The 24,069-nt window shown below is 36.2% G+C and overlaps 1 protein-coding gene and 1 long non-coding RNA gene across 7 annotated transcripts in view; one reads left to right on the top strand and one right to left on the bottom strand.

The window, feature by feature from the left end:
• Window positions 1-431: 431 nt before the first annotated feature.
• Window positions 432-3,238, bottom strand: LOC127632366 (uncharacterized). The gene is made up of 6 exons (XR_007969092.1): window positions 3,220-3,238; window positions 3,073-3,114; window positions 2,913-2,978; window positions 2,390-2,556; window positions 869-969; window positions 432-616 (listed from the first exon to the last, which is right to left on the bottom strand). It is a non-coding gene; the product is annotated as an uncharacterized LOC127632366 (long non-coding RNA).
• A 19,489-nt stretch (window positions 3,239-22,727) lies between these two features.
• LOC127633069 (membrane-associated guanylate kinase, WW and PDZ domain-containing protein 1-like) overlaps window positions 22,728-24,069 on the top strand; it is a 186,611-nt gene continuing 185,269 nt past the window's right edge. For 5 of the 6 annotated variants that reach the window (XM_052111939.1, XM_052111942.1, XM_052111940.1 and 2 more), the window contains exon 1: window positions 22,728-23,513. In XM_052111939.1, coding sequence (XP_051967899.1) covers window positions 23,216-23,513 — 298 coding nt within the window. In that variant the 5' untranslated portion in view covers window positions 22,728-23,215. The remainder of the gene's footprint in view (window positions 23,514-24,069) is intronic. The other variant, XM_052111938.1, reaches the window with a different exon arrangement.

The following is a 24,069-nucleotide window of genomic DNA, read 5'->3' as shown; positions in this document are numbered from 1 at the left end:
AGACCCATACTGACATGGAAATCCCATCTGTGCATATTTGCAAGGATCCAACTTTAAAAAATGTTTACTTTAAAACAATGGCAGTGAGTTAGTTCTCACTGAGAAAAACCCAGTTACTCATTGTTAATGGTTGTCGTGTCATGAAACTGCAGACACGCAGACCATAGACCTAAATTAGATTTTAAAGAATATTGATAATATTGAATATTCAATTGAATAAATGTGTAGTGTATATACTAGTCTTGCATTTTTATATCTTATCAATATAACTGTAATAAACTGCTTAACATTTTCCTGTAAACCAAACTGATCACTCCAAGAAATAAATTATTTAAATCTCAAAATATATTTTTATTAAAAATTTTAGCCAAACTTAAAACCAGAACAGTAAAGTATAAATTAACACAACATAATAAAACTTAAAAGCCAGAACAGTAAAGTTATAAATAAAAGTGCTATAAAATGTAAACAATTAACAAAATGTGGCACAAAAGGTGCACAATATATTATTTGTAGCCACCACCCCCGACTCTCCCGGGGGCATGTTTCATATGTTCAGATGCAGCAGACTTTATTTGGGCCTCTGTTGCAGCTGGGTCCCATTTCATGACAGCAGCTACAATCAAAGCAAAAAAATCCACATGTAAAATAAATATACAAACGCCACTGTTGTGGTCTAGCTTGCAGCAGAGATACATAGTATACATAGATGAAAATTTGAGTACTCGAATCAATTAAATGAAATAGCCTAGTTATCAAATCACAAATCAAGTCAAATTACATCAAGCCTGATATTAAGCATTCCACACACACATACATACATATATACACACTTTTTTTTTTTCAATTACCATAATATGAAGCTTACCTTTTATTGCTGAAAACAATTTCTTGTCTTCAATTCTAATTTTATCTTTCTTGCCCTTCCCCTTCATATTGAATAGGGTCATCAGCTGATTGGTGAAGAGCCTAATCCAATCCAAGACAAAAATAATATGCAATTATTCCACATACACACGCACGCACGCTGGTAACATGATTCTCCATGCATGGTGACTGCAGGCTGCGTTTCTCCTAGAAGTTGAATTGTCTCAACTTTTTTCTGCAGGAATTCAAAATAAATGACAAAAAAAAAAACAGCGATTTTGATAGAGCATCATGGCATTATGCACAGCCATACTATTTTTACCTTTGCCTGAAAACAACACTATACAATATAACCATACAGATCTCTACATACATCAGACCTCTTGCTTGGCTGAGATGGACATAGGACTGCATAAATTAGCCAGCGTCAGCCTTAGGCTGGCTACACACTGGCTGCGTCGCATGAGCCTGGCGTTTCTATTGTGTGGCGGTTGCGTGGCGTTTTCTATGTCTTTGCACACCAAAAACGTGTCTGACGCTGCGCTGCTGCTGCTAGTCTTGTCTATTCACACGTATGTTTCCAATTGATTTACTGCACTCAAGCAGTAGTACATTTCATGTTAAACATAAATACATACGGATTTGATTTGAAGATAACTTCGGAAGTATTGATGGCAAAATAGGCTACAGAATATTTTGTTCTGTATTTACAGGTGCAATATATGAAAATAATTTCTTTATTTTTTATTACATTTATATCTCCATTTAGGTCAAAACCTAGAGACTTTCAAACATCAACATGTCATTGCATGAAAAATAAGTGTCGGTTCTATTTCTAGCATGCACGCGTTTTCGACGCGGGATTCTGGGATTGGAGAAAAACGTGGTTTATTGCCACTTCTCTAAACCAATCACAATCGTCTTGGGCGGCGCTAAGCACCAGGCAAAGCCACGGTGCCGCTGCAAAATAGCCTCGGGAAGGAATTTCTTTTGGTGGAACGTGCACTTTCAGTTGTTTTAGTCGTGCAACAGAAAACTCAGATTGGACAGATAGTCTAGCTAGCTGTCTGGATTTACCCTGCAGAGATCTGATGAGCAGTTTACATAAAACGACCGGAGCTTAAATTCATTTTAAAGAAAGGTAACAGACATCTAGCCGAAAAGAGTGAAATCTGGTGGAATTTCTGAGCAATACCGGAAGTGGAACGTCGTAGATATAGACTAACTGTACAGTAACAATCGGCTTTCCGTTATAAGTCTCCTTATAACGAAATTAAAACGCCTAATCTTTCGGACCCATATCACCCTGACTGACTCGCAGCTCGGCACACAACAAAAACTCCTGCTGTTCGGATGTTGCCATTTCTGATATTTTAACATTCAAACATTTTAATTAAAAGAAATACACTAAAGTTTGATCAGAAATAAGAATTTTATTATAATAAGCTAAACTTAAGTTACCTAAGAGATCACCTACCGCTGCAGATGTGTACTGAAGTGTTAGAGGTTGAAAACTTCTTACCAAGGTTTCAAATTTGTTTTTGTCCAGAAGAGAAGCCGCCTCCCTCTCGAACTCTTCCAAGGTGTCAATCTTGGTTATCTCAATTGTAGAGTTAGGTAGGCTCCTCTGGAGTTTTTTGACGTCATCAGTGAGAGTCACCAGTTTTGTAAGCACTATTTTCTGGAATTCTGGCAATAATGAGAAATTAAGAAAAAAACACTATAATCATGGTTCTCTGGTAACAGCAAGGCATTTCAGCTTTTCAGTAAAAGAGTGCTCTCTAGCAATCCCAGAGAAATTAATGACTATTCAATTAGCTACTTAACACTTTATTCAACAGGGAAACCTTAACCCTGTATTTGACAAATCAGTTTCATTAAAGAACAATTTTATTAAGAGATGGTTCTAGAATAAATGTCATAAATGCCAAAGCAACAAGATGAAAACCTGAAGTCTGATTTACCAAACAGTTACAAAGAGAATGCAATGTTATAATACATAAGTAATTAGTCTGGGTGTCACATGAAAATATTATTGTACTTACTCGCTTCTGACAGGGAGAATGTGGTTGGCACAGCCCTATTATAAATGGACCTTTCATGTGAAAGACCTAAGCAGGAAAGAAAAAAGTGTGTGAAGCAATCAATATATTTAGAACATATGTACAATGTGCCTCATTGAGTGATACAACCAATGACATTCACCATCTATGGACCTGCTATCCACAGCTTGGGACCTGGGTACACCTGAGAAGCCCAAACCACCAACATTAGTCAGTCTAGTAGCAATAGTATTCCTCATGCTAATTTGATATTCAATAAGACAAGCCAAATGTAACTGGCAATACTCACGACTACTTGAACTGTCCCGGCCCACGAACCGTGCTGAACCAGTGCCACACAAGCCCTGAAAAGTGAAGTCAAAACGTCTCGATCACCCCCCCCCCGGTGACTGGTCCTAGTATAGCTCATAAACCCCGCCTCCCCATGTTATTTAATGGCATGTGAGACCAACTGAACAATTTGATGCAGTGGTGTGACGTCATGATTAACAGCTGTGATTGACAGGTTCTCTGAGCGAAGTAGTCACTGAAACACCAACATACTTTTTTCGGGATCTTCAGAGGACTGAGGAGATTGGAGCTTTAAATTTAATATCTAAACTTCTATAATTAATTATAAAAAAGTGCAGGAGCGTGTGCTTGCGATTGATCCTGCGAGAGTGAGGGCGGACCTTGATTTCGCTTTACTTCCTGCTCACTACTGCGCAGACTCAAGTCCCAAGATGTCAGGGTCATATCAGGACACTGGCGGCTTCAGTTTTCACCAATGGAAGAGAGCGAAGGGGCGTCGTCCATCTTTTTTTACAGCTTATGCGCTGAACGCAATGAAGCATGAAACAGCTTTAATGCTATAATGTTACGCGGCCCGACGTACTGTAAAAAATGCTTTGAACATGAACACATATTCAAAATACATCCATGGAATCATAACAAAAGGTGTTAACCTAAGTTGTATTGCCACAGTATGGTTTTCACGTCATGCTAGGCTAGCTGAAAAACAGCTAACATTGGGTTGAAATTACAGAAATTGTAACACGTTATGCTAGGCTACCGACAACCTGCTAACGTTAGCGGTCTATCAAGCCAAACAAATATTAAATTGTTTCTTTGCCAACTTGAGGAGAAAACAAATTGACAGTGACACTAATTGACATTAGATACTAGTACTTATTCATTAGATACTAGTACTTCTTATTATTAGATACTAGTACTTATTTATAGATACTAGTTCCTATTACTATGTACTAGTATTTATTCAATAAATACTAGTACTAAGTCATTAAATCTAATATCTAATTATCTAATACTATCTGTAACTATTAAATAGATACTAGTATAAGTAGTAGTCGTAGTATTAGCTACTAGTACTTGTTCTATAGATACTAGTACTTATTCAATAGATACCTTTTTATTAGATACTATAGTATTTATTCCAAATGTTACTAGCAAGATTATGTATTTTACAAGCAAGATTTATAATTGAACTCTACAGTGGCCGTTCTGGCTAGTCATAGCTAATAAGCACTAGCTAATGAATAAGTACTAGTAATTAATGGAATAGATACTATAGTATCTAAAAAAAACGTTAGCATGAAAATAGATAGTCGCTTTCAATTATTAAATGTTAAAACGGCTTGCCATAGAAAGTCCAGTTTGGCTGATTGGCGCCAACTGAGCTAGCTAGCACGTCAATTTAGAGGAAAAAACATTTGAATGACTTAGCTGGACTAACGAAAAAAACTTTATGATAACATTTCGGGAATCACTCACTATTAGTATTACCAATATTACAACTTACAAAGTCCTTGATGGGGACGTTAAGTGCAACACGAGACAGCGACACGACAAGACGTAGACTAATTGGTGCGGACTGCGGAACATGCTGCGCCTGCGCGGATTGTAGTCACATATCCGTCCGCCACAGAAGTGGAGAAACTTGTATTCCCGAGCATGTTTGATCAATGTAAAAAAATCTCAGTATCATGTTCTAAAAGTTTAAAAATGTGTTCAAAAAAAATGTATACTTCACACACAGTCCCTATTATTTATTATCACTACAAAGGTAGAACTGTTTTTCACAGGGGAGGGATATCACAATCTACTTGAAACCGGAAGGAGTACCCAATAACCTTCTTTTCCACCACACTTAATTAGAAACAAACGAAAGAAAAAAAACAGTATTATCCGAAAAACATCTACGGTATGCTTATATCAGTTTTTTTTTAAATATACTTTTACTAAGTGCATACACATAATAAAAAAACAAATAACAACAAAACAATATGTAGGCTATAAAATAAATGGACAAATACCTAAAATTAAAAAGGCTGATATTTGGAGGAATTCTTATGGGTGAAATTGATTTTAAACATATTTCACACATATTTGGGCTTGGTCCCATGTTGCTGAATGGGTCAAGGTGTCTCTTTTGGAACCCCAGGCCGAGCACTTAAGGCCCAATATAGCCTAAGCGGAAATAGTTACCCATCACCCTCAAAAAAAGACAATGACGAATAAAAAAAGACAATAAATGAATCACTTTTTCTAGAATATAAATATCATTTTATATAAAACTTTAGAATAAATATAGTCCGACTGGAAGAAGTGTCACCGCCTTTGTCCCATGTGGCTATAACTTGCATGTTTTCAGTTTCACATAGCCCAAATCTATTTATTGACAATTATTTGGTTTCCTTGCCTTGAGTTTGAGGGACTATGTCATAGATCTGTCTATTTGTGCCAACCTGCCTGTATCCTCTATACCTCTCAGAGATCAAAAAATCAGTAAAGTCATCCTGCCACTGCTTTCCCCATGCTGACTGAACTGCTGAATGTTTAAAAGAGCAAGGTGACCAAAATAATTACATTATGTAGAGAAGGTTGAATGCAATTGCTTTATAAAGGATTTTCTTTTTCATCTCTTTGCTCAGTGGATTTGTATAAGACATATGTAGGTAAACAATGCCATTCTTCATCTAAATCAAAAAACAATAATTTTGTTTCGGGAGGATACTATGCCGTAGCCTAATTTCCTATTGGAATGGTTCTGTAAGTGACATTCCGTGGAAAAAAGCTTGGACATTACCTCATAAATACCAAAAAAATTACAGAAATTACCTTTAAGTTAATTCATAGGTTTTACCCAGATAAGTGCTCTCTCAAAAGACTTAAGAATGACATTACCCTTCTTTCTGTTCAGAGAAACCTGACTACGTTACATTTATTTTGGAACTGCTCTTTCACATTGACATTTTGGTGTGACATTTGTGATTTTATCAAATGTTATGTGAATCCTAACTTTGAATTTACATATAGAAATATAATTTTTGGTTTTCATGAATGTGAAAAGAAAAGTGATATTTATTTCATAAACCTTATTTTTCTGTTCATTCTGTTCTGTTCTTATTTTTCTGTACATTCACAAATGTAAATTTTCTAAATGCAATCCTCTTGTTTAAAGATTTAAAGATGAAATGAAAATGTATTTTGAGTCTAAACTTAAAAGCTATAAGAACACTGTGTTTAAGGACTTGGCACTTATCTGGATTGAAAGACTTTAGGAAATTAGTCTGGACTGAGGGACTCTGGAGTAGCTATGGATGACAATGACGATGGTTGTTATATATTTTTTGGCTGTACTTGCAAACTTGTTGTAGTTTTCTTCTACAAGCATTTAAATGACGTTTCGATTGTGGCCTTAACATATTTTCTGTCATTTATTGACTAAATCTGGATGTTAACGGACGTTTAGATTGTGGCCAGATTGGACATCTTTATTCACGTCATTCATTCACTAATTCTGGATGTCAACGGACGTCCAGATTATAGCCAGTATGAACGTAATTTCTGAACTAGTTCTGGCTGTCAGTGGACGTTTAGATTGTGGCCAGATTGGACATCTTTATTGACGTCATTTATCGACTCATTTTAGATGTCAATGGACGTTTAGATTATAGTCAGTATGTCTGTTCTCAACGAGTTCTGGCTGTCAGTGGACGTTTAGATTATGGCCTGATGGGACATCATTTCTCAGTGTCATTAATCGACTAATTCTGGCTGTCAATGGACGTTCAGATCATGGCCTGGACGGACGGACGAGATATCAACCAGTTTTGTATGTCCACAGACGTGCTTGCTCAGTGGGTTGAGGCGTGCGTTGCTAGCTTGTCAACGCCACCCATCGGTAAGAAGTAATTAAGACAAAATACATTTAACTGTAAACTAAATAACTGAAGAATAGTTGATTGAACTCTTGGTGTTTCTGGTAGGACACCGCGTTCTGCCACTGTAGACAAATTTAGCTTAGTTAATCAGCATGCTATGAGCCTTTCATGAAAACAAACTGATTTTTGACATTTTGGGGAAATTAATAAGAGATTTCAGCATGGCATGAGTGGCAAGGAAAGCCTATTTATCCTTAAATTAAGCTGACAGTATTTTATTGCTTTATTGATTCTCACTTTAAGGAAAATATAAAAATGGTCCATTCGGGCTTTTACATTTTTACATTATCTCTCAGGGGACACACTTGAACCCACAAGGTTTTTTTGTGGGGGGTTAACCATCGAAAGGCCTCATATGCTATGTCCCATTCAGCTTCAAAACGAAATGTTGAGCTGAGAGTTTTGAAGAGACTGTTTTGACTGTTTAGGATTTTTTTTTTTTTTTTTTTTACAAAATAGCATTGCTGCCAATGTGGCAAGTTATAAAACCTATTGAAAAATTGGCTATATGTTTTATAATTTCATAGCCATGTAAGCAACATACTATTATCCGGACCTTTGCTGGGAAGGAAATAGAGACCGGACCTCTTGGAACTTTAATTACCCCATTGTTTAGTTTCCAATTAGACAAAAATATTGTTTCTCCAGGGGACGCTTGAAGGCTGTCAGTAAGTCAAATCCCTATTGAGGTCAATTGTTTTTGTCTTCAGACGTTTGTACTCCATAATGTATAATCTTTATAGTATAATAATGTAAAAGATTGCCATGTGACATTTAAATAGGAATCCGACACAGCGATCTCTGTAAAATAACTAATTAAAATACTTTATCTGGTAATCACAAACGACTGTGATTGGGACATACTGACCAGCGCTGAGAAAAGTATAACGGTAATAACTTATTTTTTTTTGTGTGTGTGCTCGAAATTGGAATATAATTAGGATGCATAGACATACAAATGTTATGAAAGTAAGCAGAGATCTTCTACCTGTAGGGATAGGTATATATATATATATATATATATATATTTTTTATTGCTGAGAACATTCAACAAAACAATTAAAAAAATAAATAAATGCACAGTACATAATATCAACAATAACAATTAACAATAAAAAAACAACAATAAAAAATAAAACAAGACAATACAAAATTAAAATTGTAAAAATAATAAGAAAAATAAAAAATAAGAGGGCCATTATATCACATAAAAAAGATCACATGAAGAGCCCAAAAGCAGAGCAAACAGTCCTTATAGCTTTCTTATTAACAGATACTGAGATCACATTTAAATAATTTTCCATTTCTTTTAAGAAGACAGATAAAACAGGATTAAAGTTTGAAAATTTGCATTTGTGAATGTAAAATTTGCTTTAGGAAAAAATAAAATGAATAACACGTTTCTTCATCAGCAATGTGTGGACACAATGACACTGAGAAACTTTAAAAGTACACAGGTTGATTTACCCCCTCCCCTAAAAACCTTTTTCTTATTCTATGGTTCGCCACGAAAATGTATTGTCGGACTTTCACCACTAGAGATCAGTATTTCAATTACATAAAAAGGTCTGTTTTATCATTTGGCTTTAAAAAAAAAAAAAGAATATATATATATAATTTTTTGCTTCTTGTCCTCAATATTCAGGCAGTAAATAAACCCCTTATCTATAAACAGCAATTTAATTAATCTGTTACCCCTTTCTACAATTACTGCAAAATGCAATTACTGCAGTAATACAAATATTATCTTTTGACCCTAATTGATGCCATAAAAATATTTTTTTTTCTTGTTGAGCAAAACAAAACTTATGATTGCATTATGAGTGTAAAGAAGCAATGGTGTTGCGAACAAGATACAAAAGCATTTTTGTATTGTTATTAATTATATATATTACTTTTTTGCAGCTATATTTTTAACTACTCTAATGACTGTCTTGATCTTTAAGATTAACATATATTTGGTTTATGTCGCCTTTGAATAATTCTTTCAATAGTTTCACAGTCACGTGTAAATAAGAACATGCAGAATAATCACAGTATTTAGCACAAGTATTAGTTTGATATATAAGGTCACCAAATAAACAAAAATGTATTATATAAAGTGACTGTGAGAAATTGATGAATGACAGTGATTAGTCTGTAGTTGAAGTCTACTGAATCAGTTCTGGAAAGACAAAATACAGTATAAGGATTAACCAAATGGACAACCTACATCAACAAAGTGGCTTTTTACTTCTATTGTATTCTTTAGAATAATTGTATTTGTAATGGCAATGTATAATGTTGAAATTGTTTATGAGTTAGTGTTATAAATGGTGTGGTCGATCCATTCATTAGAAGGTACTTTGCATGCTTCTGTGTAGTAGACCACTGCCAAAAAAAAAATAAAAAAATAAACAAAATGTATTGATCATTCAGTCTTTTGATTATTGATCTCCATACAACATAATCACCTTTCCTTCAATTACCCAGCCTAAAGAGCTTAATGGCGTGCCATTCTTCTATGTCAATTTAAACTGAGCACAGGATTTTTAAATGTATTTCTTTTTAATAAATGTTGTTTATGGGCTGTATTTGGAAAGGCAGCGTGAAAGTGAACATTTGCTGCCCACTGTGCCACAGCTCCACAACAGTTGGAGAATTATCATTAATTTACAGTGGACATAAACTCAGATTGTTTACATGTAGTTTCTAATTTGGTTACAATAATGATTTCTTGCCTTCTATACACATAGATCAACTGCTATTTTTTTATTTCAGGGGTTATTATCCAGTTCTTTGGATGCATATTGAGTGGTTGTGTGAGTCTGAGTTTACTTACTTATAGATTTTATTTTGTGAGCTTTCCCTCTGATTTCCCTTGCCTCAATAGGAGGGTGTTATTGATTGGGATCATATGAAATGTCTCAGTCAATTTTTCTGTCCACTAACACAGGAACCCAAGGAGCTCCATTCATCTTGCGAGACCCCACTTAATGAGACTCATATGCAAGCCAGATTTTACCTCTACTGCTGGAGAAGATAGATATTGCTGTGTCCTAGTTGTGATCTGGCCAGTGCTTTTAAACTTTAAATGAAAAGGGCCTTTTATTATTCATGGCAAGGCGAAGTAAGAAAACGTAGGCTCTCTATGTGCATTTTGAACATTAATTAAACATAGCTGTCATTTGCAGGTCGACCACAGGTCTGGTCATATCATCAGTAAGTTACTATCCTTACAAAAAATAACTGCAGTACAACTGTGGTAATTTGGACGCAGTATTATTGCAGTACCAGAGACTATTTAGCAGAGACAGAGCACTTCTATTTAAATAAATATGAGAAATTGGAAAACCTAACAGCCAATGAATGTTGAAAATGAAGTCCCACCTCTTGGGTGGCCAATCTGCATTTGGATAGAGAAATTACCTGTCAATCAATGCATGTGATTAGCCGAACTTGCCTGAAAAATAGCTGTTTTTTAGTGTGATCCGAGCAAAAGAAGCACAATTAGTGATACCACTGTTGACAGATTATACTGCTGATTTGATATATTGCCTTGACCAACCGTCTTAGAGATTTCAGTCTTTCCCCATTGAAGTAGATAGGAGCTGCAATTTCAAAGATGGTCACCAAGTGGACTGACTTTCCTTGAAAAAAGGACTTTGAAAACTTTTATAATAATCCATCAAAATTACCACACTTACTGCAGTATAGAAAATTGCACCACACATTCGAAATGAGATCTCTTAAATTAAAATTAGCATGTCATTTCAACTTAAATGCTTCAAGTAGAGGGCACCCAATTGAATCAATTAAACCCAACAACATTTACCATGTCAACATAACTCCGTTGAATCTCATTATGTGATGTAATAACTGTTGACCAGAAAAATTGGCATACTAAATACATAATAAAATCTCAACATTACAAAACTTTTACATTTCTTAAACACATTAGAAGTCTCCCCCTTCATATACATCTTGCACAATGATATATATAGTAACTCTTAATTTTAACATTTACTCTCCCTTTCGAGTCTCATGCAATTAATGCTTTGCTCTGTTTCAGTTATCCAAACAAATAAATGCATGTTTTCCCAACTCAAGTGGATTAAGTAAAGCTTACAAGACACCCTTTTTTAGTTGATTCAACTCAGTTAATTTAATTTTCCTTGGTTACATGAATGTTTTGAGTAATATGAACATGGGAGGATTGAGTAAAATTGACTATAGTGATTGTTCTTTTTTATGTAATCATGGTAACAGTATTTTTTTAAATCTGCTTCTAATGAGTCTGATTCAGGCTCAACTGTGACTTGCCCCAGGCACATACACACAAATGCAAACACACACATTCATGATACAGCTCAGGAGAGGTAGAGAGTGTTTTCTGCTGATATACACTGGCCCACAAAGCTCACGCTTTACTAGCTGCTCACTGACATTAATCATTTTGTTTCCGGAGTTATATAAATGCAAGGAATGTGTACTCGTGTGCATTTTCATAAAAATTTTTTGAAACAACACTAGCCTCCACTAGCCTCTGCACAATAAATGTATTCTATGCTAATGAACAAGATTATGGGATTTACTGTCTGCAAGCATGATGTAGTGAACTTTCTTCAGAAGCAAAATAGCCACATGAGACTATTCTAAAAGCAGTATGAAAATGAAAGAAAAAAACAACAAGTAAATAAACTATGTATACAGCCTATATTTAACTCTATACTTCCCAAAGTCTCATCATATTATATTAAGCAAGTAAAAGGAAATAAACGAAGGAACCATAGACTGAGAGATGGAATTAAATCTGCAATGTCAAGACTGAGAACAAATGTTATGTAGCATAGCAAGAGTGAAGCATAGATAGAGAGAGAGAGAGAGAGAGAGAGAGAGAGAGAGAGAGAGAGAGAGAGAGAGAGAGAGAGAGAGAAGAAAGGCTGTTCAGGGATTTCAACAATATATTCTTTGTGAGTTTAGCCACTCTCTGATGAAGGCAAACTTTCCGGTAATACATGCATCCCCTGAAACTGTTTCTGCTCTTGCTCTCTTGTTTAAAGCTGCTTGCCTTAAACGCTATACATATAAAATTGACCTATATAGATGTAGGCACTGTAACAATTATACTGTGAGCGTGCTACACCCTCACTCTCGTTATTTCCATCTGGAATTCAGCCCAAATTGTATTGAGCTCTGCACACTTAAAGAAACATAAAGACTTTCTGCCTCAATGTGCACATGGAAGAGACATTAGCATAAATTAGAGTCTTAGCGATAGGTGGCTAATCCTTTCTCCAGAATTAGCACTCATAATGGCATTGTCTCCGTTGTACAGGAAGACCTAATATATGTGGGCCAGCAAATAGAGTTTATCTTCAAAAGTTTCATAAAAAGCTGATTCTCTTGTGGCAACACAGACCTTGAATGGATTATGAACAGAGCACCTTACTCTTTCTTTCACTTTTTCTTTTCTTTACTTCTTTGAGGACCTGTGGAATATTACAGTTTTCAGATTGCTGTTTATTTCTCTATTGTATTCTATATGTAACTCTTGCTAAGCATCCAGTGGAAACATTAAGAATTTCATTGTATAATGTATGCCATAATCGTAAGATATCATACGATGTTGTGTGTCAAAAGACACAACTTTTATTTGTGACCAACACACTCTCACGGAAAATCGTAAGGATTCGTACGAGTTGGCTAAATCATATGCAATTGTACGATTTGGGTTGTACAACAGCCAATCAGATGACTCTTCCTCGTCTCCTTCAAAAACGTCACAATTACTCTTTCCACTTCTACTCAATGGTTAGATTTAGATATGGGGTTTGGGTAAGGGCATAAAATTATGAAACATGTACACAACGCCTGAGAGGCTTACTTCCGCATTGAACATCCAGGGATTTGTTTGTCAACAAATCATACAAATTCATACGAACAACCTTGTGCGATTTCATACGAAATGGCCACCTTGTATGACTTTTACAAGCATTGTTTGATCTTGTATATGAACATTTGTACGACTTTTCATGAGATCAGCTGGGAAGGACCAACCGATCAACAAACAGAATTTCAAATTGATACAATACAGACATTATATTTTAGCTAGCCTCCTGTCCAACACTTTAAGATAGGAAACGTCAGTGAACAACTATTAGTTACTCATACATATTTATTTATACAAAACAAATGACTGATGCACAGTATGTGTCACGTTCCCCTGTTGTCTTCTGTTACAAAATGAAGGCAGCGAAGGCAGACGAGGAGAGCGGATCCAATTGCAGGCTTAATTTATTAAATCAACAAACAGGCAAAACACAAAGGAAAACCCCTCAATAGGGAAACAAACATAAAACTAGAAAAGCACGGGTAGGGGAAACACACCAGGCTAACAACATTTCAACGATTGACAAAGACAGAACAAAAAACCAGGGTATAAATACACAAGGACAGGATGATTACAAATGATAAACAGGTGTGAACAATGACACAAAATGGCAGTGATGACGGCAGGTGGATTGTGGGAAATGTAGTTCTAAACAATAGACTGGTGAGACACAGAACACAGGGGCAGACAACAGGGGAACGTGACAGTATGTCAATAACCTAAGCTTCCCTTGTCTCAGTCCAAACCCAAAGGTTTTCTTTCTTCTGTGGTACACAAATCTAATTTTCCCATTAAAATCATGGTTTAGGATTTTACACTTTGTGGTTAGGTTTATGTTTGAGTTAGAGTTTAAACTTAAGAAAAAGTAAAAATCGCTCAAACACACAAACCATATTAAACCTGTTACTTTTAAAAACTTCCTATAAATATCTGGAATATGGATGCATTCTGATCAGATTGAATAGCACCATTTTATCTCAGGTTTAATTTCAGCAAATGTGTTTCACACCACTCTGATAGGTATGTTGGAGAGCCAGTCAAATCACCCTGTCATGCCAAAGTGGTTGCCCTCTGAAGCTAAGCAGAGTCAGGCCTGGTAAATATCTGGATGGGAGACCTCCTGGGGAATACCAAAGATGACCCTGGAAGGTGTTAAGGAGGCCAGCAGGAACTGCTCACCCTGTGTTCTGTGTGTGTCCTAATACCCCAGTTTAGTGATGGGGACGCTATACTGTAAAAAGGCACTGTCCTTTGGATTAAACTTAAATCCTAACTCTCTGGTGAAGTTTTGAAAAGAGTAGGGGTGTAACCTTGGTGTCCTGGCCAAATCAATCATGGTCTCCTAATAATCCCCATCCATTAATTGGCTCTTAAACTCTACTCTTTCCTATCCACCAATAGCTGGTTAATGGTGAGCATACTGGTGCACTATGGCTACCGTTGCATCATCCAGGTGGATGCTAAACACTGGTGGTGGTTGAGGAGAGTTCAATGTTTAAAGTGCTTTGAGTATAGTGTCAGAAAATCACTACATAAATGTAACATTCATTCACTTGTAAAATCTTGCTTCATATGCTTGCAAAATGAACATATAAAGGGTACAAAGTCTTTTGCTAGCACAATCATATTCAGCATATTGTGTCTATCTTGCACGCTAGTCAAGACTGTGTGCTGACTTTAATTCAGTCACCCACTCATACTTAAACCTCAGTTCCAAAAGAACGGTGTAATTTGTAGCTAATGTTGTTATTGAAACTGATCATTCCAGAAAGGAGCTCATCCTTCCACATCACCTTCAAAGCATTCCAGCAGTCTCGGAAGAAGCAGACTTTGGAACCATATTAAGAGATGCTGAGGCCAAGCAGCATGGTGTGTTTTAACTTTTCCAGTTTCTAGAGATAGCTAGACATAGCAGCATGCTTAGACACAAACATATTGACATGCCACACACATAAGAAGCAGCAGGGGCTCTAATGAGGCCGAGGTTCACTGGATCTGTACAAGAAACACTGTGAGTGGTGAGTGGCTAAAGCAAAACTGAATTGAAGACAGGGCTGACCAACAATCTGATTTTAAGAATTGGCATTCATGAGTTGGAATTTGAATCGTATTAGCCACGCCCAACAAGATTTTGAATTACAATTTCAATTGAAATGTCAGAAGAAATGTAATAGTTAGCTATTCAAAGAAATTCAACCCAGTCTCACAAAAGTTTTCCAACAAAGCATAAATAATTTATTTGACTAATTATGTTCATTCCTTATATGTGGAATAATTCTTGACTAATTAGATATATTTCTCTTCAGTTCAATTCTGTCTAAACTGACTACCACACCTGGAGTTGCGATTTCGAATCCAGAAGTGAATCTGAGTGACTCCAGTCAGGCTTCCTAAACAACCAATTGGCCCGGTAGCTAGGGTGGGTAGAGTCATGTTGGGTTAACCTCATTGTGGTCGCTATAATGTGGTTCTCGATCTCGGTGGAGCATGTGGTGAGTTGTGTGGATGCTGTGGAGAATAGCGTGAAGCCTCTACACGTGCTAGGTCTCCGTGGTAACACGCTCTATAAGCCACGTGATAAGATGCTTGAGATTCGACTGAGATTGACTGAGATTCGTCCTCCACCACCTGCATTGAGGAGAGTCGCTATGCCACCATGAGGACTTAGAGCACATTGGGAACTGGGCATGCCAAAATTGGGGAGAAAAGGGGAGAAAAATAGGCTACACTATAAAAATTGTCTGTAATTTTAACAGTAAAAGACTGTAAAACTGCCACAGAAATAAAATGTTAATTGATTAATGAATATTAACTCTAAATTATAGAGTCCTTTTTTCTTTTATATTTTAAAAAACAATATAGTAATTATTACAATAAAATGTTGTACAAATTATATTGTTTTGATGTAAAAAGTATGATTTTCCTGTATAATTAATGGTAAAAATGTACATTATGTTTAACTATAGAGTACATGTACTTTTTAGAGTTAAGAATTGTTAAAATTACAGTAAAAAAAATAACAACAATCGGGCATTCCCACAATTCCCTGCATGACCCATCATATTTCATTATGCTTTTTGGGAATAGTAATGTTTCTTCTTATTTTTTATATCAGTTATGTACATTGGGGTGTTCTGTTTTATATTTAATGTTGTTTAGTTAATGTTTATTACATTATTTAAATTTCACATGTGTTACCATGATGGTGTTTAATGTTTGTGTGAGTGACACTGAGCTCTGTCTGGTCTATAGATTTTAATTGGTTTTTGCTCCTGCTAGAGCATTTATAGATGAGCTTCATCATGTGCTCTTCTGTAATTTTAACAGTGATTAACAATACAATATAATGTAAAAAGCAGATTTATGCAGTTTCAGAAGGCTAATATCAAGTTAATATAATATTTATTACTGTAAATTAAACAGATTCTCTTTTTTTTTTTTTTTTTACTGTGCCATCGTGGTCATGTAAATTACAGTTTTAAACTGTAAAATGTATAGGTTGTTCTGTAAATTTGTTTGCATTTGTAATATTTTAATTGAAATTACGGATGTAAACTTCAACAATTTTAGTTGGATTTCCATAATGAACAACATGCTGTAAATTCTGTGGTGCCTTCTTCTTTTATGTAGCCTACTGTAAAATGTAATTTCCTGGAAAATGAGAGCATAAGTAAATTAATACATGAGTGAGCAAATAAAGGAAGCCTGAGAGTTGATTAACAGAAATATGGTGTATAGAGAATGTCACATGTCCCCCAAGTCATCAGACTCCTCAATACTCAGAGACTGGCTTGACACACACACACACACACACACACACACACACACACACACACACACACACACACACACACACACACGTGTCCTGAGTTGCACTTTAATTACTGTCACTTTATAACTGTCTGCTACCTCAATAACTGCTATGTGCATAGAACACTATCTTAAAGTATGTTACGTTTACGTTTTTAGAAACTGTCATCTTTTTGCACTACTGTGTACTGGTCAGCGCTGCACTGTCTCTCACTGTGTCTATTCTCCAGTTCATTGTCAGAAATGTCTTGTACTGTCCCGTACTTTTTGCACATGTTTGCACGTGCACTTTATATAGGTATATATAGGTATTTTATTTAGTCTGTGTAGTCTCATGTGGTTCTGTGTTTGTACTATGTTGTTTTTATGTAGCACTTTGGTCCTGGAGGAACATTGTCTCATTTCGCTGTGTACTGTACTCACTGTATATGGTTGAAACGACAATAAAAACCACTTGACTTGACTTGACATGAACATTCCAGTTGCACATTATAAAATAAAAGAAGTACTGTGTGTGAACCACAGTGAACAGGGAAAATATATATTTTTCTCATTCTCTGTGTTCACATACACTCTCAGGGTCAAAGGACTGAGCAAGGTCACAAAGTTCCCAGCTTCGTATTTACCATCGCTCTTCAAACAGTAAGGTCAATGATAGACAAGTAAAGCAGCTATATTAGAATAGAACAAAACCTTTTATTTGCTCTGTTAGTTTCATCAAGGCTGATTCCAAGGACAATATTATGAGTGAACGTTTTTATGAATACCAAGCAAATCACAGATGTGTTTGATAATAGACATTAGGATTACCATATATTATTTATTTCAACCTGGAATTTTCACATATTACAGTGAAAATCGACATTTCAAACTAATCCAGAAAAGAAAATAAATGAATAAATAAAATATATATTACAAGACTGAAGAAAAAAAATCCTCAGATTTTCAATGTTGTCTCAGAAGATTGGACCCCAAGGTATGTCGGTTTTCATCCTGAGGTCTGTGAAACATAAAGAAGAACATTGAACTGTATCATTTATTTTGTGGGTTAGTTGGGTTGACGAAAAGGCTTGCCACTTTTTTGCTCATTTGAGCTGCTAATAACACTGAAACTACACTGACTAATTTTAAAAGTACATTCTGAAAGTTTCATGAGTGTTGCCATCTGTTTCAGTCAGACAAGATTACAATATATTTCAGAAACCGATAAAACAAATAAAACATTATGTATTCATTATGATTTCTGTTCATGTAGATCCTTGCCACTTACCATTGAATGTAAATGTAATATTAATCAACATTATATATATAAAGCAAGCTATTCTATCTTAATGTATGCTTTAAATGTATGCTTTTTCATCATGTCCTCTTTGAGACTGAAATGAATGTCTCAAAGTTTAAATTTTGATGTAGACACCCGATTTGACTTTTCAGCAGGGTCTATTAAAATGCAGTGAGATTGTGTGGTGAATACTGCATGTATCTACTGTATGTCATGAATCACACAGCTAATGAATTTCTGATGCGACAAAAAAAGAGTCCACTGAACTTCATGTAACAGAGTGTTTTGCTGACATAATGCATGGTGTTTACCATGTGTTCATTGACTAAGAGAATAAGAAGGTGGTTGTGGTTCAGAGGGAAAAACAAAACAGAGTTAGATCTCTGGGTCTCAGGGTCTGCTTGAGGGTAGGAATGGAAAGACAGATGGAATCATATGAAAAAGGAGAAACAGGGGTCACAGCCACTGTGCATCAGCCACTTGGACTTCAATGAGATGTTCTGGCAGGGAGGTTGGTGGTGGAAGGCCAACAGTCAGAGGGCCCTGAGGTCATACAGTTTGGATTTGACTGGGAAAATTTGAGAGAATGCTTAAAATGATGATGCTCGTAATTCTGTTGAAGACATTTAACAGGGTTTTTATCGTTTTAAATATAGTTTTTATTTCAATTTTATTTTGAATTCATCCTTTCAATTTGGTTTGATTCAATAATTGTTAGTCTCCGTTTAGTTTTTTCAGTATATTCTGTCATTATTTTAGTTTTAATATTTTAGTGTTAATTTAATATGTAAACTGATATCATGAAGGCATTTTTATGTTGAAGGCATTTAAGGTTGTAAAGGTTAAAAGTATACTGTGAAACTAAAATCAAAATTAATTTGTGGTCATTTTAATTGAATTTTAGTCCGTTTAGTCAAGTTTAATTCCAGCTTTTCCAATTTTGTTACTTTTATTATCAGGTAACACAAATATTTTCATATAGTTATCAATAATAACAATGCTTTTGAATCAGTGTTGCCAAGTTGCCCAACAGACCCAAAATATGCAAAACTACCTTAACCTCAGTGATGATGACACTATAAAACTCTCCAACAGACTCAGTATACCACTGAGGAATGGGTCTCAGCTAGCGAGATCAACAAGAGGGTCATCAGCCCTTAGCTGCATTGTTGGAGCCAAACAGCATTTAGTTACCACTCCAAATTTGCTCATGATTATTTGAAAAAAATCGGGTTAGACATGTTACATCATCATTCACAGATCCCAGATGCATCAGTCTGGTATGGCGTGAGCACAGTGTGCATCTAATAGCTCAGCTGGTGATTGGAGAGGTTGCACGGTTTAGGCTTAAAAGCACTCTGCTTCCTTTCCCATCCAGGACAACGGTTGGCATCTCCTGGGAGAGGGAGTACTTTGAATGTTATTTTTAGGAGCAGAGAGCTCATTTACTTTTCCCAAGGTGAACAGAAAAATCCATCTGATCCTGACAGCAGCCCATGTCAGGTTGAAACACACTGTCAGACAGACACAAGCAGAAAATAAGCTATTCAGTTATATATGAATATTGACATATAGAAGAAGGTATTAGTGGTGATGATGAAGAAAATGATGATGAAAACAAAGTGACTCTTCATACTGTTGCATTGATGGAAAAGGGGATGTCATGTCTGATCATGAAAATGACATTTAGTTAATAATGATAATTTTAGTGCAGGCCAATAAATTGAAACTACATTAAGGAATATTTAGAGTTCAATACAAGTTATGCTCAGTCGACAGCATTTGTGTTACCTCCCCAAAAAATTTTGACTCCTGTTTCACAAATGCTGTCGATTGAGCTTTACTTATGTTGAACCCTGAATATTCTTTTACCTGGGTTCTTGCAAGAAACCATAGCATGGATTATTTTGTGCAAAGGAATAGTTCACCCAAAAATTTTAATTCTCTCATCATTTACTCATTCTAATGCCATCCCAGATGTGCTTGACTTTCAATTTTCTGCAGAACACAAATGAAAATTTTTAGAAGAAAATATAAAATGTTCAGCTCTGTAGGTCCATACAATGCAAGTGAATGGTAACCAACACTTTGAAGCTCCAAAAACACATAAAGGCAGCATAAAAGTAATCCTTAACAGTGGTTAAATCCATATCTTCAGAAGCAAAATAATAGGTATGGGTGAGAAACAGATCAATATTTAAGTCCTTTTTATTTATAAATCTTCAGTTTCATTTTCTTCTTCATTTGCTTTTTAGCAATTCACATTCCTATAGGGCTGGATTGGTAATCTAGAATACCAGGCATTTTCCCGGTGGGCCGACGCACTTTTGGGTTGATCAGGGGCAGACTGGCCATCGGGAGAACCGGGCCGGCCACGAAACGGGCCGAATGGTATGATAAGCTGAAATGAGCTGTTCCGTAATGCAGAATGGGCCACAAAACGGGGCTGCGATATGCTGAAGGGGACAGGATATGCAGAAAAGGACAGCAAACCCAACCTCCACCCCCCTACAAATTTAGTGCCAGTTTCTATGTAAAATCCCAGCCAGATTTCCCTTCCCAGTCCACCCCTGATTCTTACTGGTCAGGGCTGGTCAACAGTGAAGGTAAATATCACTTCAGAAGATATGGATTTAACCACTGGAGTCTTATAGATTACATTTATGCAGGCTTTATGTGATTTTTGAAGATTCAAAGTTCTGGCCAGCCTTCACTTGCAGCATTCAGAACTTATTCACGCTAGCGCCATCTTTTAATTTATAATGGGAATGACAACGAGGCTGTGAGGGGATAGACTTTGCAGTACAGTCTCTTCAAAGGCACAAACGGTATGAAGCTCTATAAAGCTTCTAAATTATATCTGATTTTCTACAACTCATGTTGTCTGGAGTTCTTTGAATACTGAATGTTCTTGGACAGATGTTTTATCAGTGTTTGGTCTGTGGAACGATTCAAAAACACTTAAACTGCAGTATAGTCCAATGATGAGACTGTAAATCTATCCCTCACAGCCGCGTTGTCATTTCCTTTATAAATGAAAAGATGGCGCTAGCGTGAATAAAGTCTGAGCTGAGATGGCTTCTAAAAATCTTCATTCATTTTAGTTCTGCAGAAGAAAGAAAGTCGTACACATCTGGGATGACATGAGGGCGAGTAAATGATGGAATCGGTTTCATTTTTGGGTGAACTATTGCTGAGTTTGGATTTGCATACTACCAGACTACTTATTCTATTTCTGACATAGACACAAATAGCAGAAGTGGTAAAATGGGTAGTGGCCCTGTGCCACTTTGGTTTTGGTCTTGCCTACTACTCACTTGTCTTGTATTTAGAAGACTGCATGAAGACTGCAAGTGTGTTGATGACTTCTGATTGCATGTTGGGACACAAGTAGACTTAAATATGTTGGTGCTGGTTGCCACAGCTGTTTTATTTTTGTCTTTTTGGTAGCAGTTACTGTTATAGCCTACTTAAAATAATAAATAACTGAAAATGTTACACATCTATGCATTTATTAAGACACTACTGATTGTTGAAAGTTCATTGTGCTGTATTTTTAAAATATTTTTTTATTGTGAGAAAATAATTGTAACAGTTAATTATTTTTACTCATTTTTATGTTCAATTCTTTGCACAATACATTTTTTTAACTGTAAAATTGCATTGTCCATAACTGTGTAAAATATGAAATTCAAGCAATTTCTTTCCACTTTCTCAATACACTGCATAAAACTTACTTAAAAAAAATTAAGACTTTATTAAATAAACCTGTGTGATCCATTAATAGCTACTACTGCCATTTATATAAGATGGCCAAAGACTGCTTTACACAACTTTTCAGTTTGTGGTTTCATAGAACAAATAAAAAGCATTAAAATGTTTATTTTAAATACATAAACTTGAGAATGAACCTGTGGTAGTAGTTGATATGTTTGTAATTTTAATACCACATTTACTAGACTGCATATTGTATGCCACACTCAGGGCAGGCTGGGTATTCTGGGGCCCCTGTCTGTATATTGCTTCGGGCCCCTTTCCTGTTAAAAAATACAGTTTAGAAATTAATTGTTAATTAATTAGTTGTAATAAATAAATAAAATAATATTTTGATGCTGATATTAAGTCATGCCAAACACATAATGTAATGTTCTTATACTTTCATTCATACTAAAGTTTCACTATCTGATTATAATAAATAACTTATATTAAAAAGATTCCCTTGACGGCATCATAGCGAAAATAAATCAATCGCTCGGGTAGGCGGGGTGTGGCCCATGTTTGTGATGAACACCGGGATACACTTAGCCTGAAAGACCTCTCCGAAGCAGTATTCACACTAGTGTGGATTTTGTGTGGGTTAAGTGCACTGAGCTTTGGCATGTTTTAGACATGGGACAGTCTTACTTCCTGTCGCGTGCACGCGCACTCAAGTGTGAGTCCTATCCCTTTAAATTCGTACATTGACACTGCCTTTAGGACCCAGTGACACTGCCTTTAGGACCCAGTGACAGGCGGCGTCAGGATTTCCCTTTGAGCCCAAGGAGCAGCAGTGCGCATGCGCGAACGTAACTATCGCTCCATCCCTGGTTGGGAGCAGCAGACGTCAACGCTGTACCTGTTTAAAGGAGCCGTGATCCTGGAGGAAGCGCTCAACAATACAGTCTGTTTGTCGTGGAAAGCTGCCAAAGTGACTGGGAAATTGTGGTTAGAAATGCTTTAGAAAGAAAAAAACTGTTTTGAAAACCGCTTTAAACTTTAAAAAGTGTATATAAGAAATTTACGAAACTAGGAAGACACAAGCAGATGATATCGAATGAGGGGATTAAATGGCAAATATGTTAAAATTATGAGGAAAACAATACCAGCAAATTAGGGAAACAGTCGGAGGGGGGATTTCATTTATTGGACAACCGGACAATGGCTTGATTTCTTTTTGGTTTAGTTTGTGCGCTGCCAAAATGCTGCATTCATGATCGAGGGTACGGAAAATAAACTTTACCGCGTCTCAGTGGAATATTTCATTCTATGAGTTTAATATCTTTGTTTCCTCATCTGTTAGCGGAACCACCTCTTTCTTGACGGATTTTATTGATTCATCATGTCCAAAGTGGTGCAGAAGAAGAATCACTGGAGCACCAAAGTTAACGAGAGCGCGGTGTTGAAGGACGCGCGTGGAGCGCTGAACGTGCAGCTGCTCGGAGGAGCCGAGAACGGAGAGTTCGCGTTTATCGGACACGTTAACGATGATGCTGTGCTGTTCAAAAACGGAAAACTATCAGAGGGGGAATTACTGCTGGAAGTGGAGACGCTCTCGGTCTCCGGATTGCCGCTGTATGATGTGATGACGGTGATCAAGAACTGCAAGGGACCTATTAGGTTTAAAACTGTGAGGCAAGGTAAGTGCGGGATTTATCAAACTTTTCCCAGTCATTTTAATTGAGGAGTTTATTTCCAAGATAATGCTGTGCAAGTTAAAAGACATGCCATTTCGCTCGATATGACTTGGAACTTTCCTTGGGGGCGTTCACATCGAAGGTGGTTTTACGTCCGTTTGTGCTGTTTCTGTGTAAAAATGCGCTTGACGGATGTCTTTAAGTTAAAAAGAACTTCAACTGTTAAAAACACTTATCGCGACACCTGCGTTCTTTTTGTATTCGTTGCGCTTAGTTTGCGCAGAACGCTTTCGGTCTGAACAGCCCCTTAAAGAGATAGCGCACCCAAAAATGACAAATTTTCTTCTGCAGAACACAAAGCAATATATTTTTATAGATTATCTCAGCTGTGTAGGACCATACAATAAAGTGAATGATGCTCCACAAAGCATATAAAGGAATCATAAAATAAATCCCTATGACTCCAGTGGTTAAATCCAAGTCTCAGGAAGTGATATGAAAGGTGTACGTGAGAAACTGACCAATATTTTAATATTTTATTTAATTTTTTACTATAAAT

Source organism: Xyrauchen texanus, chromosome 39, assembly GCF_025860055.1.
Source record: "Xyrauchen texanus isolate HMW12.3.18 chromosome 39, RBS_HiC_50CHRs, whole genome shotgun sequence".
Taxonomy (NCBI): Eukaryota; Metazoa; Chordata; class Actinopteri; order Cypriniformes; family Catostomidae; genus Xyrauchen; species Xyrauchen texanus.
This window is presented reverse-complemented; position numbering and strand designations above follow the sequence as displayed.